Source organism: Protopterus annectens, chromosome 3.part0, assembly GCF_019279795.1.
Source record: "Protopterus annectens isolate FY-2018-M chromosome 3.part0, PAN1.0, whole genome shotgun sequence".
Taxonomy (NCBI): Eukaryota; Metazoa; Chordata; order Ceratodontiformes; family Protopteridae; genus Protopterus; species Protopterus annectens.
In genome coordinates this window covers 1215989366-1216005396 of record NC_056731.1, presented here as the reverse complement: position 1 = coordinate 1216005396, position 16031 = coordinate 1215989366, and the positions used below count along the sequence as shown (strand labels likewise).

At 36.9% G+C, this 16031-nt stretch overlaps 1 protein-coding gene across 1 annotated transcript in view; it reads right to left on the bottom strand.

Moving 5' to 3' along the window:
• Positions 1–5899: 5899 nt before the first annotated feature.
• The window catches only part of LOC122797026 (collagen alpha-1(XXI) chain-like), a 1114432-nt gene continuing 1104300 nt past the window's right edge, over positions 5900–16031 (bottom strand). Inside the window, exon 30 of the mRNA XM_044065795.1 lies at positions 5900–9979. Coding sequence (XP_043921730.1) covers positions 9789–9979 — 191 coding nt within the window. The 3' untranslated portion in view covers positions 5900–9788. The remainder of the gene's footprint in view (positions 9980–16031) is intronic.

The following is a 16031-nucleotide window of genomic DNA, read 5'->3' as shown; positions in this document are numbered from 1 at the left end:
GTAGTGTGGACCCCAGCAAGCAGGAATTACAGAAGCTTATAGGAGCTTTAGGAGGACCCCCTGTGTTAGCCATTCCAGATTACAGCAAAGAATTTGTTGTGCAGGTGGATGCTTCAAACCATGTGGTGGGGAACTGTACTTAGCCAGGTTTCTTCAGAGGGAGAAGAGCAGCCAGGTTTCTTCAGAGGGAGAAGAGCACCCAGTGGTATATCTCAGTCGTAGGCTCCAACCCAGGGAGGAATACTATGCTGCTGTAGAAAAAGAATGCCTAGCCATAGTGTGGGCACTGTAGAATCTTCAGCCTTATCTGTATGGAAGGCAATTCATTGTAGTTACAGACCACAATCCCTTAACATGGCTACATCAAGCCAGCTCACAAAATGCCAAGTTACTAAGGTGGAGACTAGAGTTGTAAGCATACATTATGACAGTGCAGCACTACATTGCTAACCTCACTGCAGTGCTGCAGTGCAGCACTGAAGTGGGGTTAGCAATGCCAACGTAGATGGGCTTTCAAGTAGGGAATGGGGTAAGGTATTCCCAGATAGGCTCAACCTTTTCAAGCAATGTTTTTCAAGGGTCACTTGAAAAACTAGCTTGAGTTTTGGGGGGGATTGTTACACTGCCAGCCCAGCTCTCTGGAATTTTGTAAATAATCATATGTCATTTGTGAATATCAACATGATTCATATGCTTGTCTTGCAAATGTAAGAGAACTGTATGTTATGTGCATGTTAAACTACTGGTGCAGAAGTGTGTGTTGAACAGGGTTTGTACAGTACTGAGCTTCAAGGATGTGTCCACAGTGTACCCTAATGGAAAAGAACAGACATGTATATAAACTATATACCTGTGCAAATGTACCTTTTAATAGTAGAAGCTGGAACATACAGAGTTGACTTGCAAAACTTCTAGAAAATAAGTTGCAATTACAGTGTTTTACGATTGTGTTATCTCTCAGTTTCAGTTCAGCAGCAGGCACAATGTCTAGAGCTAGAAGTTTTTGTATTGTCTTGAAACAGAAATAATTACTAGGTTTCAAGTGTAAAAGCATTTTATTGTTTTACGACTTCCAAGTTCTGCAAACTTCTGAGAGATATGTACTTCTCACACAGAGATGTTAAAATTCTGTTAGTATCTGTTTAGCCTGGGAACTGAAGTCAGGTGACAAATAGTGATGTCATCTAAGCTAACACAGCAGTAATGTTTGATATTAATTTAAGAACTCGCTCAGAGAGAGATGGGGCATTTTGTATCTTGTCCTTGACCTAGAAACATCCACTCAGCACTTCTGCCTACATGTTGTCTGTAAGTAAGACTTAGGGCATAGTATCTCTTAGATATGGATAGGAATATAGTAAAGATTAGTTTAGATGTTTTCTGTACTTATTTGAGACTGTTCTGCAATGTTGTTTGAAAATATTTCCTGTGATTCTGAACACTGAAGTAACTGTGTTGATTGAGTGTTGTCTTGTTATTTTATTATTTATTATTAAATGTATTTAAACCTATCTTTGTGGCTGATATTTGCGAGACATATTTAAGCTCTTAGAGTACTTGCATATGTATTTGGTGACACTGTACAGGCTCTCCTAAATAGCCCTGCAAGTCTTGGTCACAACTACCATTTGGATAATAGTAACATTACACATTAAGATTGGTTACCCTTTGTAATGGCCTTATAGTAGCTGATAAGGAAGGGTTGGTGGCAGTGATAACTACCTTATAGTCTGGGTAGAAGGGGACATAGCTAGTAAACTTGTGCCAGCCTTACCCAGGTGTGTGTGTGTGTTTGTATATAAATCAAATCTCAAAGTGTGTGTGTGTGTGTGTGTGTGTGTGTGTGTGTGTGTGTGTGTGTGTGTGTGTGTGTGTGTGTCAGCTACTTGGACAGGGACATAAAGCACTGGTTTGGCAGAGAGGCTGCTGGAGCTCTTGGCTTGACCCCCTCATCTGAGATCTTAACCCTATAGCTGTGCCAGTGGGGAGTCTTATTGGGGATCTGGAAAAAGAGAGAGAAACCAGCCCCAGGCTGACTGTGATCTCTGTGTGCTCTTAAGGGAAATTGCACTTTACTGTGTGTGTACTTGTCATCCTCCCCATGTGTACGTCCCTCACTGTTGCCAGTGCAGAAGATTGAGGCTCCTTGACTACTGGGCCAGTGCAGTGGCATCACGATATACATGGTTTTTAAAGAATGTTATAATTCATCCGTGGTCGCCATTTATTTGTTTTTGTTTTACGTTGTAGGGCGCTTTGAATAAACCAGCTTTTGCCAGCAAGCACTATATATTTTTTTTTTTATTTCAAAATGTCATTTTAGGTAAGACATAAAAAATATCACTGTATTTTTATATTATGAGTTATTAAGAAGACTACCTGTCATCTCAAATGCAGATATGGACATAAAAACAAAACAAAGTTATGGATATATCTACTTCAGTTTAGCAAAAAGGTCTACTAACTAAATTAGTTTTCAGTGTATTAACAATGTCCCTTTTAGAAAATATGTATACACATCTTGTGCATGTGAATAATTAACATTGAGACATATACTTTATTATTTAATAATGATCATCTAAAATCATTTCTGAGAATTGCAGAATGACTGAAAAGCTGTTTGAGAATACTACAGAGTAGTTTACTAAGACTAAATGGCTTGCAGTCATTTGCCCAGTATGAGATTGCTCATATCAAGTTGCTTCAGAATAAATCCTCAAGGTGACAGTTGCTTATATACACTGTATAGCAGTGAGTTCTTATTACATGAAATCTATGATGTTTTTGTAGTCTATAGGATTGTTAGAGAGAAAGACGTTTTTTACTGTATTAGTGATACTTTTTTCTTCTCAGTGGTGCAGTAATTGTTTAGTAAGAATAGTGATGTAATTGGAATGTCGATTGCCTGAGGGATTTCCCATGCCAACCAAAAAAGTCTTTTTTTTTTCATTTTTTTTTTTGTTTATTTGGTCAGCTGTGTATATTTACATATATTTACTGGTATACGATACAATGAATTTATATTGAAACTCAAACCATCAAACAAACTCACCAGGCTTACCATAATCACCACTAAAATCATCTCAAAAAGTAATTGCAAATGTAAACCAAAAGGTTAAATTTGCAGTTATGAAAATTAAAACAAAAAAAACTTTTTATGTGGGGGGAGGGGCTTTGCCCCCCATACCCCGGAAATTAAATATACTAACTCAAGGGTTACATAAACTCAAAAAAAGGGGAAAAAATCTTTGAATTATGCAATGGTTTATGTAATGAACTTTGGCAACTACATAATTTGGCAAACTGTACCAGTGATGGAAAACACCACCATTTCATCAGATAATAAAATGAAGGAAGTATTGTCACAGTTTAAGAGTAAGGACACAGAAGCTATGGTGAAAGCAATCAAACTTAATTTGGGGAGTTTGGAGTACTGCACCTGAGTTGGAATGGTTTCTATGATTGTAACAGGAGGCATTTGTGAGGAATCTCGTGGAGAGTGATGTTGGAGTGTCCTGATAGAGTAGTTTGAAAAACAGTGAGCCTAGAAGGAGGTTTGCTGTCTTAAACAAGGGCAGCCATTTAGCTTTGGTCAATGTAAGGCAGTGATGTTCCTATGGATTCATAGGTTCATATATTCTAATTAGGTTAATGACCCATTGTGGGGGACTTTCTAAGCCAAGCCAAGTTTTCCCAAAAGATTAATGATGTCCTGTGTCTGAATAGGGCATTGAGAGCCAGGCATTTATAAGCTACCTCTGTCAATATGGGACATGGGTTCCATGCCTGGTGTAAATTTCCTATTTCTTATCCATTAGTCTAGGTTGTACTTAAACTGGGCAATAGACAAACTCAACTTCACATTGATGGGAAGCCTGTTCCATAGAAGGGGCAATCTCTAAGACACATATCTGTCTCTCCAGCATGTTCTTTTCAAGTCACAGGCAAAATTCAGGTCCCTAGACCTTGTATTTCTGGTACTGTTTGACTTACAAATACATAGGAAATTCATAAGTGGGGGGTTGCGAATGCCTTGTAAGCCAGCCATAGATCACTACTCAGCAAACTATAGTAGACAGAGTTGAGGGAAAGGGCTTTAAGGTGCTCTGCATAAGGTAGGTTTGTTACGCCTTGTATTTTTTTTGGTAAGGGACCATTGAAGTCACTCTAGTTGTTTCATATGCTTAGTCAGGTACATACCAAAGGGAGCATTGTCCTCAATGACTGGTCTGATAAGGGCAGTGTACAGTGGGATAATGACCTGTTTAGACCTAGATGTCATGCTCTTACTTACAAGCTGCACAACACTAAAAGACTAATGTGGAGAGTTGACTGAAATGACACATTTTGCTAGAGATGGTTTGCAGTGTTGAGCTGTTTTTTTAAGCTTGTCTGATGCAAACATTGGTATGCTGCATTACATACTCATTTGCCTGCAGACCCTCATTAGCATCTTATGCAGTCTTTTGTATATCCTGCATAGAGCTCACATGCAACATGTCTCTCTTAATTTCACATCCCACTCATTGTCATGAACTGTGCAAATGGCCTTAGGCCTACTATACTAATAGTCCATGAATCCTAGCTTAGATTTTATTTATTTTACCATCTCTCTCTCTCTCTCTCTAGATATATATATATATATATATATATATATATATATATACTAAATATAGACTACAGATATTAAATATAGACTATATATATATATATATATATATATATATATATATATATATATATATATATATGATGTATATTATATTTAATTGGGTGTGAGTGCTAGTCTGAAGGCCATTTTCAGGCATAATCTGGGCCAAAGGATAATAAGACAGTATTTTACAAAATGATAAAAAGCCAATAACAAAATCATCAGTAACAATAATGACACAGTATTCAAAATGCTACAGTGATAGTACAATATTCTCAAAAAGAACATGGAAAGCTAAGGTCCAGCATTGTAATAGTCTTATAACTGCATAGGAAAGAACATAAGAATAATACTAAGTAAGCGATCACATGGACCATATATACATCTTTAAGCAGAAACATGTAAAAATTCTTGCCATCTCTTTATGAATATTTAATAGTTCCTACCGCACAAATCAAGCAGAGCTCTACATAATATCCCTGGTGTAAATTTATGTTTATCCATCCAGTCATCAAGGCTAAACTTAAATATGGTTCCACTGAGTCTAAGAACTAACATGGATCCCAGTAACTAAAGCCAAAGGGACATTTTCTGAGCCTGCCTTTATTACAGATTGAATAGTATTTTTAATGCATATGTTCATAAAATTTCAGATGATCTGCAGATATTTATTTTGATCACAACCATATAAACTTGTATCTTCAATCCTAGAAGAACAAAAAACTTCATAGAACTGATATTTTTCCAGATTAACACTTATAAAGGCAATTTTGATAACATAGCAACTTTGCACCTGAATGAATTTTACTTATGTAAGTTTGTGTAATTTAGTCCTATAAAAGCAAAATATCTGATCTTGAGATTCGAGTAGTTGAAAAACATATAAACTACACCAGTTATAGACAAATTTTCAAATATTTATTAATACACAAAGGAACATAAAAGATACAGTACACAAATTATTTTCAAAATTCAGCACAGAAGTAATAAAAGGCAACCTGTAGAGAAAAAGCTGACCATACTTAGCTAGATGGTAACAGGTGTAAGCATTTTTCAGCAGATGTTGCACGGATGTAATGCATATACCTGATTCATGCAGTAAGCAAACAGTTCTGAAATAATGTATATTATTCCCAGAATTATCAACATTTTAGTGCTTATTCTGTAATATATATATATATATATATATATATATATATATATATATATATATATACTGTACTTTATTAAGGAGTGTAATAATAAACTTAAATGGTCATTTGGTTGCAGTATACAGAAAATAGATCACACACCTACAAATTTAAGTACAATAAATAAGAAACCATTTATAACTAATGCAAAAGGGAAACATCTGAAGTAAGACTTCTAATACTGAACTGATTCAGACAACTAACCATAATATGTTTTTTCTTCAACTTGAAGTCTGAACTTCCAGATTTATTTATTTATTCATTCATTTATTTTTATTTCTTAGTGTTACTACTTGATTGATAATTGATCTCTTTGTTTTAGAGTTTATTTACAGTGCTGTGCCTTGTTTTTAAAAATATGGTAGCCTCAACATGTTAGCACTTTCATACTTCATTTGCACTGCTGCATGCCTGTGTTATGTAAGGGGAAGGTCTAAGAAATATATGTGAAAGTCTAAAGTTTGGTGCTTTAGTGCTAATAGTGCAAACGTGCTAGTGTGATTTCCTTTCCCTGGGGTGGAATGATCTGCAAATGAGACAAAGTTTCCTGTGTGGAAAAGTTCAGGTGGGTGCATGGGGTACTGCACTTTACCTCATGTGAAAAATGATATTTTAATGGGAAACCATGGTTACACAAGCAGCCCAGAAGTATAAGTCTTGGATGAAGCAATCTTTGGACTTTTGTCTTGCATCCACTGTACTAAATTATCAGAAAAATAATGTGATATAAATAAGTAACGGTTAGAGACAATCAGATCAAGGGATTTCACTTGTGGAATGTATGAACCATAAACAGTGAATAAGACATATACAATAGGATTGTCTATGTATACAGTCAGGTATTTTAATAAATCCTACTTGATTAAAATGAAATTTCATACATTTTTTCAATTAATCAATTGTCAGATGACTAGAAAAATCAGTTGTCAGATGACTAGAAACACATGTTCCAATGGGAAAAAGTGTTGAGTTTTCATTTTTGGTCTCTGTACTACAGAAATTTATTACTGAAAGCTCATACTAGCTTGATAAACAGAAAGAAAACTGAGTCCTGTGAGATTATACCTATCTCATATGGAAGCTGCTGTGGTTTATGAGGTTAGACAAGAAGCCATAAATGATATATCCCCACTGCAAGTTGCAGGTATATCAAAAACTAGGACTAATTACCATGGGCTTATCTGTGACATAGCATCTGTCAGACACAAGTTAAGAGTTAAAGGGTGACAGTTGGCCACCCACAGCTATCACTATGCTGATAGCAAGAAGGAGGCAGCTATTATGACAGTTAAATGTGACATGAGCTGCATAACCCTGCAGCTACAAAATATTCTGGCAACGTTCAGGAGTTTTGTACTGGGTTGTTTAAATTTTATGTTCCTTGTGATATGACCAGGAAAACAGGCTAAGCAGAGGGAGGAAGTGTTACTTCAATATTTAATTACATAGGGTAGAGGTGTCTAATGATTGTGCAAGTGCCAGGTTCCTGCACCAGGATGCACAAGGCATAGTGCAAGTACCAGACTCCTGCACCAGGATGTGCAAGGCATAGTGCAAGTGCCAGACTCCTGCACCAGGATGTACAAGGCATAGTGCTAGTGTCAGATTCCTGTACCAGGATGTACAAGGCGTAGTGCAAGTGCCAGACTACTGCACCAGGATGTACAAGCCATAGTGCTAGTGCTAGACTCCTGCACCAGGATGTACAAAGCATAGTGCAAGTGCCAGATTCCTGCACCAGGATGTACAAGGTGTAGTGCAAGTGCCAGATTCCTGCACCAGGATGCACAAGGCATAGTGTAAGTGCCAGACCCCTGCACCAGGATGTACAAGGCATGATCTCTAGGATGTACAAGGCATAGTGCAAGTGCCAGACCCCTGAGCCAGGATGTACAAGGCATGATCTCTAGGATGTACAAGGCATAGTGCAAGTGCCAGATTCCTGTACAGGGATGTACAAGGCATAGTGCAAGAGCAAGACTCATGCACCAGGATGTACAAGGCATACTCCAAGTGCCTGACTCCTGAACCACAATGTGAAAGGCACTGTGAATGAAGATTGGGTTCTATCTGTAACCTCATGGAATTATTTCAAAACTGTCCATTAAAGTACAGACCTTTTTTCCCCTAGAGATGTGAAAACTCTTTTTCATTTACAAATATGCTGAAGCTTGCCTTATTGTCTTGAAATAAGATACTTCCCAGTCAGGCTACCCACCGTGTTGCTGCTGATGATACGACTCAGACAAAGCAGTAGATGATATGATTTCTATTAATAAACAATGCATATGTTATAAACAAAATATATGATAGCCTGTGACAAGCCATTATATTGATTGTTGTTTTGTTGGAGTTTAACAAACTAAAACACACTGTTCATAACTGTTATAAAATTTTTATATCTAAGGTTGTGTCTTTAACAGTTTGACAAAAATCCAGTATCATTTACATGATAAAAGATACTGTTAGTGTTAGACCTGGTTTAACAGTTTTAGCTCACACTCATTGGTCATTCTGATACAACACAATGACTTTAAAGTGTGCTGTTTAGAGGCAGGAGCTCCACCTCTGAGAACATACAAGTACTGATTTAAGTAATGGATTATTTCTTCAGGCATCTGTCTTTAAATTTCAAACTGAGATTTTGATGAGGGTTTGTTAATGTACCTATCAATAATTTTAAAGGAAAAAATTAAGAAGCATTTCCATTTTTCTAATGAAAACATGTTTAGTATATGCAGTCTACTTCTTCAAGACACTCTTGCTTCCATCACCATGCCTTTCACCTACGTTTAATAAAACAAATACATAGTTGACTTACTTTCAAAAAGAATGGCCCAGCCAAACTGTACAATACATAACAAAAATGTTCAAGAAACATGCTTCACTGGTAACTATGCAGTCTTGTGGATTCCGTAGGATACCAGTTCTTCATATAAACAATTTACATTCTAAATATACATTTTTCAAATAGCTTATGAGTTTTAGAAAACACACAAACTTGCTACTCTACAAAGTCATTTACATTTAACCTACCATTATTTTTTTATTTTACATGTAAACTGGCAATACTCAAAAACTACAAAGATACATGAATCTACATATTTTAAAAAGACAGCAAGAATGAGAAAAATAAGCCCATGTAGACATTAAGGACTAAAACAGCTTTGGTAGGGGCCATTCAAACTGATACGGACCATTATTTTTATTATGATTTCATTCACTGAATAATTAATATTAATATGTGAAAGCACAGCACATAAATAATCAGCAAGTCTTCACAATAACTTTATATACTGGACAGGAGCCAGGGGAATCATATGCTACACAAATTAAACTGCAAGTCAGAGCACCATTTTATACATTGCACATTGTACTAGAAGAGAGTGTAGCACTATACAAGTGGAACTGTGTGTCATGTCTACTTTAAGAAATATTAAGTATGGCTCTGTGGCTTTTTGCAACTGTATAATCACTATATACATTATAGCACTCTAAATAACAGACATTTGTCTGGAAATTTTTAATAAAAAAAAAGTGTCATCTCAAAAAAAAATAGTTTCAGTTTCATCTACAAAAAAACGTGAGCTTAAGAATCATTTCTGGAATGAAAAAAAATCTCTCAAGTAAATCCTAGTTTAGAAGATACACTGATAAAATTAAACTATATTAGGTCATGAGGTATAGAAGGATATATTAAGGCACATTTTTAACCAGTATAACACAAAAAGTACATGCAGATGTTTGCATAAATTAGCATCTGGCTGTAATCAGTCTATGAGTTGAAAGGAAGTAATGGTATTTGTCTCCTAAAAAGAGACTATACGCATGGATATTTAATTTGTCCTTTCCATGACTTAGTATTCCCTTGTATTTTTCAATACATCAGGAGGGCAAAAGCTGAACCATTTCAGTTCACTGTTATGAATCTGAAGAGTTCTAAAATGTTAGAAGTTTGGTCCTTTGTAGAATGGATTATTTCTGTTCTCATAGGCATTATAGCAGGGTGACATATCACAGATGCCTGTAGGTCCGGGTGGTCCACGCTTTCCAGGGATACCTGGTACTCCATCACGTCCGGGGTGTCCAGGGGATCCAGGAAAACCTTCACTACTACGGCCTGGTGGTCCTTGAGGACCTATTTTATGAAAAACAAATTCTGATTAGTGTGTATATTCAAAACACTGAAGAAAAAAATATTGTATTCTCCTCCTTTACTGAGAGCATTATTTATTTTTGACAAAAGCACTCTTCATAATAGTTTTTATTAAGGAGTTTCTAGCTTTAAACATTTTCTGCTTTTTGTAATTGATTTTATCTAGGCTGTCATTACAGAAAGTTACAAGATAAAAGAACACGTTTAAAAAAAATTGGAAAATATTATTCTTTTCAAATGTGATAACATTGTATTAGTTCAGGACATTGTACATTTGCATGTAAGAAAAAGGAACCAATATATTTAGAAAGTTAAGTGTTGTTAATGTGATGTCATCGACACTGAAAGCAAGTGTATTTTTATTTTGTCAGCTGCATGAGCAGAGGATGTCTTTGCAAATGAGGTTATGGCAGTCAAAACTGATCTCTATCCAAGCTGCTAATCTACAGAATTCCCCTTAACAAGTTTATGGATGCATCCATTGGATAAAATTACTAATGTCTCTATCCACAATATAATAACAGCCAGGGTTCATGGCTTATGTTACAGAACAGAAGGACTGTTCTTTGTTACCAGATCAGACCATTGTAATACTGTAAGCAATGTCCATTACATACTGTCCAGTATCAGTCCCCATTGCTCAAAACACTGGGCCCTTATTTGGCTTGGAATGTTTTTGTTTGGTGTTCTACAATACAATATTGTGATGTTACAACATGCAAAGTACCTGTAGCTCATACTTTCTCAAATAGTGAGGACAGCCTCCATGGGGAGGCCCAAGCCTCTTTCAGAAGGGGCCCAAGAAAGTCTAAAAATTATGTTTATTTAAAACAACTGCATGGCATTATTTTATGTGGGATCCAGCTAAATGATGAAGAATGACAGGTTATCAATACATTATAATATAAATCACCAGTGAAAGAGTACTGTTTTAAGTCAAATTATCTGTACTGCAAATAGATACTATATTGTGTGTTATAGCCTAATTTTTTTTCTGTATGGAGTGGTCCAAACTAATTTTTGATATCTAGGGAAAGCTCAAGGATTTCTCTGTTTTTATGGGAGGCTCACTGTGACACAGTTTGAGAACCCCTGTTGTACATTATGCATGAAACATACAGAATTAAAGACATGAGCGCTAGAAATACTGACTGCATCAACATTTCAGACATTTACAGTGAAGGTTTAAAGTCACATGACAAACAGCATGTTTTTTTAAAAAGGATAAAATCAACCAAAAAGTGAAAAAAAAACAATGTTCAGAGCAAGATCAACCATATATAAACACTCCTGAGGTGTCATGTTTCTCTCCATACATCAACTTTATATACATATACCTGATAGGCCATTTCTCTCTCAGTGCAATATTTCATAGCACACATATATACATCATTAAAAAGTGCTCGTAAGTTGGCTGATATGCATATATAATGACACATTATTCTCTTTGTTAAGGACTGCTGACACAGGTAACACTAAATGGACTAAAATAAGTGAAGCTTGTGGGCGGGAGGATGAAGTGAAAATGAGCATGCACAAAAATGAAATGAATATCAGTAAACCATACAAGCAACATAGTCGTGCACACAATAAATTAGATCCCAAAATGAAATACATTATCAGAAGTATTACTGGGAGTTTCTTTACTCATGTTTAAGGCACTGATTAAGTAATTATTCTTGGACCCTTTTCAAGGGCAAACACAGTATAAATGCAGAACTTAGAATAACTAGTCATCTAACATGTTTTTGGGGTATAAACCACAGGACACCTGCATAAACACGGAGAGAATATGTAAACTGTAAACAGCTGTTTGCCAGAGATCAGGACTGAACTCAGGACTCTGAGGCTGGAAAGCTAAAACCTTAAAAAGTGAAATACTGTCCTTCACTATCTCCCCCTTGTAAACAACAAGGCTAGTACTCATAGCTAAAAGCACAGCAACAGAACTCATTCTGCACAGATCAGCTGAGTTGCAGTGCTCTGCTATGATGTGATTCAGTCACGCACATTCTGTTATGCACTACATTTAATTAACAGATAATGTGTATGACTATGAATTGCTAAACTGGGCTGTTTGAACAACTGCTCAGATGAGCACCCTACCAACCTGTGCTAATAATTAGTACAGGTAACTAACAAACTGCACATAGATATACTTTCCCTGACATTAACATAAGCATGCACATACCCAGGCACACACATGCACATTCACTATACCTACCCTATGCTATCAGAAAGGAGAGGCTTAATAGATTAGAGATGCTATAGACCGCAGCTCTACTCCTGTTTGATAGCAGAGACCGCATACAGACACTTATGCATACACACAAGACACATAGATGCGTATACAGAGACAGACATACGCACATACCAGACCTGCACACTCTTCATCTGCACTCTCCCCATCTATAACAGCCACAGGTCACATCAGGCAGCAGGCATCCTCCATGCACAGGCACACACATACATTCACTCACAACAAGAAATCATGTACATACACTCACAGTACCCACTCATATACTGTCCTTACACACACACACACACACACACACACACACACACACACTCAAATACACACTGCACTGCACTACATTACTTGATCTTCTGTATATTCAAACCCGTAGAGATCCATGCACCAAAGAACTGGGTAACTCCTTTCAGAAGAGAAACTTACTAAATTTGAAAATGCTAACAGTGTTATGGCACCTATCCTGAAAACCTAGCCAGTAGCATTCAAGGCTGAACTAGTTAGTACTTTTTATGTATTTGTTAGCACTTTGCACTAATAAAAAAGCAGCAGATAGACACGTGCACACACACACACACACACACACGCACATACACTAAAAATCTTGACCAACGTATGCCATTTTGAGGTCCAACTGACATTGACCCTCTGAAACATCTAATGTCCATTACATTCTGAACCTGACACTAGTATAGCAGATTGGTTGCATTTAATTTATTTTCATATTCATGTGTAGATTATAATAATTAAGTAAGGCAAAAATAAATAAATGTTCATAAAGTCAATTATTCCATTTGCTTCCTTGCTAAACAGTTAAATAGCAACATGATATACTGTTTTAAATATTAAAAAATACAAAGACATGCATCTGGAGTGTTTCTCCCCGGGTATCTGCTGAAAACTGGCTTCATTCCTAGTCGGACTTTCCCAGTTAACAAATGTTAAATAAATAAATAAATAAATAATCTGAATGTCCAACAAAAACATTTATTCAAAAATGAAAGAAGTGCAATAAAGCAGCTTTCATTTTTTAGGACTCTCATTTTTAAAGAAATTTCATAATGATTTAAGTCACTGACATTTATTGTTATAAATCACTTCATATAGTTTGAAACATGCATAGGTTGGCTATCATATGACAATCAAGTTAAGGAACTTGAAATACATTTCAGGTGTTCTCAGTAGAGAGTGGGAGACATGGCTATTTTAAAAAGAAGTATATGCATTCATGATCATGGAAGCATATTCTCTTTGGTTCATGAAGTATGTCCAACAATGTGATAAAGGGCCATGAGCACCCAGTCAGTTCTTTACATGTCTTATCCCTCCCACCACACACACACACACACACACACACACACACACACACACACACACACACACACACACACACACACATACACATACACACACTGTTCTTTTACCATCCTATCATTAATAGCTAGGAAATTTCCCTTGCTTGAGTATAGGAAAATATAGGTCCTGTAAGTGAAACTGTAGCAGCAAAATAAAGCTAAAGAACACATGCAGACTTCCTTTTGTGGGACTGGAACATTATGCTGGTCAGTTTTGATACCGCCATTGCTTCAGTTCAGTGACCAGCTATCCTAAAGGCCTTCATAAGTGGCTGATTTTTAACAGCAATGGAAGCCCCACACGAGTCAGCCGGAAAGCTCATTTGAAGATATATAAACAGTAGTATAAAAGGCTTAGCTGGATCCTATTTCTGAAGTCAGGCATTTAAATCTGATATCTTTGAAGTCTAAATTTAATTATGGGGAACTATTTCCTTTATGTCTCCCCTTAAGATGGCTACCTGCTTGATGTTAAGGGCTAAGTCCTTCTGTGCTGGCGCTGCCGTGCCTAGTTTTTGAGCTCTCTGCTTTCCTCATTCCCATGCTGTATTGTGATAACTTGTTCAGAATGTGGTAGATGCTAGCTGACAGTATGGTCCATCAGTATCAGTGTAAGCAGTAGAGCCCACTCTGGTCTCCCAGCTGACAGGACTACATTTAGTGATTGACTCACTAATGACCACTGGTCCTGTGACTGAATATACCGGTCCTCCTCCCACATGGGACTGGTTGTGAGAGTATTTTACTTATACAAGATATGTTGTTGTTGGTGGCAGTGGTGCAGAAATAATCTTCCCCTAGCTATGAGATTTCATCCATGGCTGAATCAGAAGTCTTGAGAGATGCAAGGGACAATGAATTTACCTCTTTTATCAGTTAACCTGCTGAGGACTGCTTGTTGGAACAGTCCCCTCAGGCTCATAAAACCCCTCTCCCTTCAGTGGCCCACTGCCCTGTGTCCTTCACCTTGAAAGTGCCTAAATACTACTATTCATTAGACTGTAATGCAGACCTAATTCATTCTAGTGTACTGCCCATGATCAATAATGTATTTGGTACCTGAGATGGCTGACACTGCTATCAGTCACCACTGTTCATAGGTTCATAGGTGTTTACTAGGCTAACGACCACAAGGGCCTTTTTAAGCCTAGCCATGCATCCCAAATCTCTGGCAAGTTATGATACCCTTGATAAGTGTAAGCATGGGCCTGGGAGATAAATCATTTACAGGTTGCCTGTTTGCATTAGAGACATAGGTGCCAAACCAGGGATAAATTTCCGGTTTCCCATCCAATTGTCCAAGTTGCACTTGAATTGGATTAGGGAAGAACTCTGTTTCACATGGATGGGGAGCCTGTTCCATAGATGGTGTAGTCGCTGGGATACATGCCTATCTCTCCAGCAGGTCCTAGTTATAACACAGACAAGGTTTAAGTCTTTAGAAAAGGTAATTCTGGTACTGTTTGTTTTGTGGATATACAGGAAGTCCATCAGAGTGGGGTCTGACAATGCCCTGTATGCTAGGCATAGATTTCCCCTCAAAAGCCTGTAGGAGACAGACTACAGGGATAGGGCCTTGAGGTGGTCTGCATAGGACATATTACTTACACCCTGTATTCTTTTGGTGAAGAACCTCTGTGGACATTCCATTTGTTGGATATGCCTGGTTAGCTACATACCAAAGGGGGCATTGTACTTAATGACAGGTCTGATGAATGCTGAATACAGTGGAACAATGAATTCCTTGGACCATACCTTTGTTTATAAGTTGTCACGATTCCTTCCTACTCAGCACTTCAAAGTAGACTCTTATGTTACCTTGTCTGCTCAGCACAGAACTCCAAAACCACAGCACCTAATCATTCTGTTCCAAGACAGATAAACAAAAGCTACAGGTAGATTTTGAATTTAGTATTCTACTGTGCTGTCCAGAAAGGTCATCACTTGTCACTTCCACATTTCCCACTTACAGTGTGTGGGTATGTGTGTGGCCACAGAAAATCTGGGTACAGTTCTTTTTTTTTTTTTTTTTTTTTACTCAAATTATTTTTACTTCGATGAAATAACACAATAATTTAATACATTCATACCATTAAATAACTATTTACAGCATTTACATTCAGCCTGACAAAAGGGATTCAGATAAAATCATTTGTAGTTAAGTAGTAAGTTAATATATAAACTATGACAGTTAGGAAGAGTTTGGTTCCATCTGTAGGGTATCAATCAAATTCAAAACTTTCCTCCACGGACTATTAACCAATGGCTTAGGAAATGTTCTTAACTCTTTAGTTTTTTTCTCCATTAGTATGCATTTCTTCAGTGATGATAGGAATTCCTCCATTGTGGGTGCTACATTAGAGTTCCATCTTCTAGTTATACATTTTCTGGCTATTGCTAACATTGTCCACAACAAATACAGGTCATC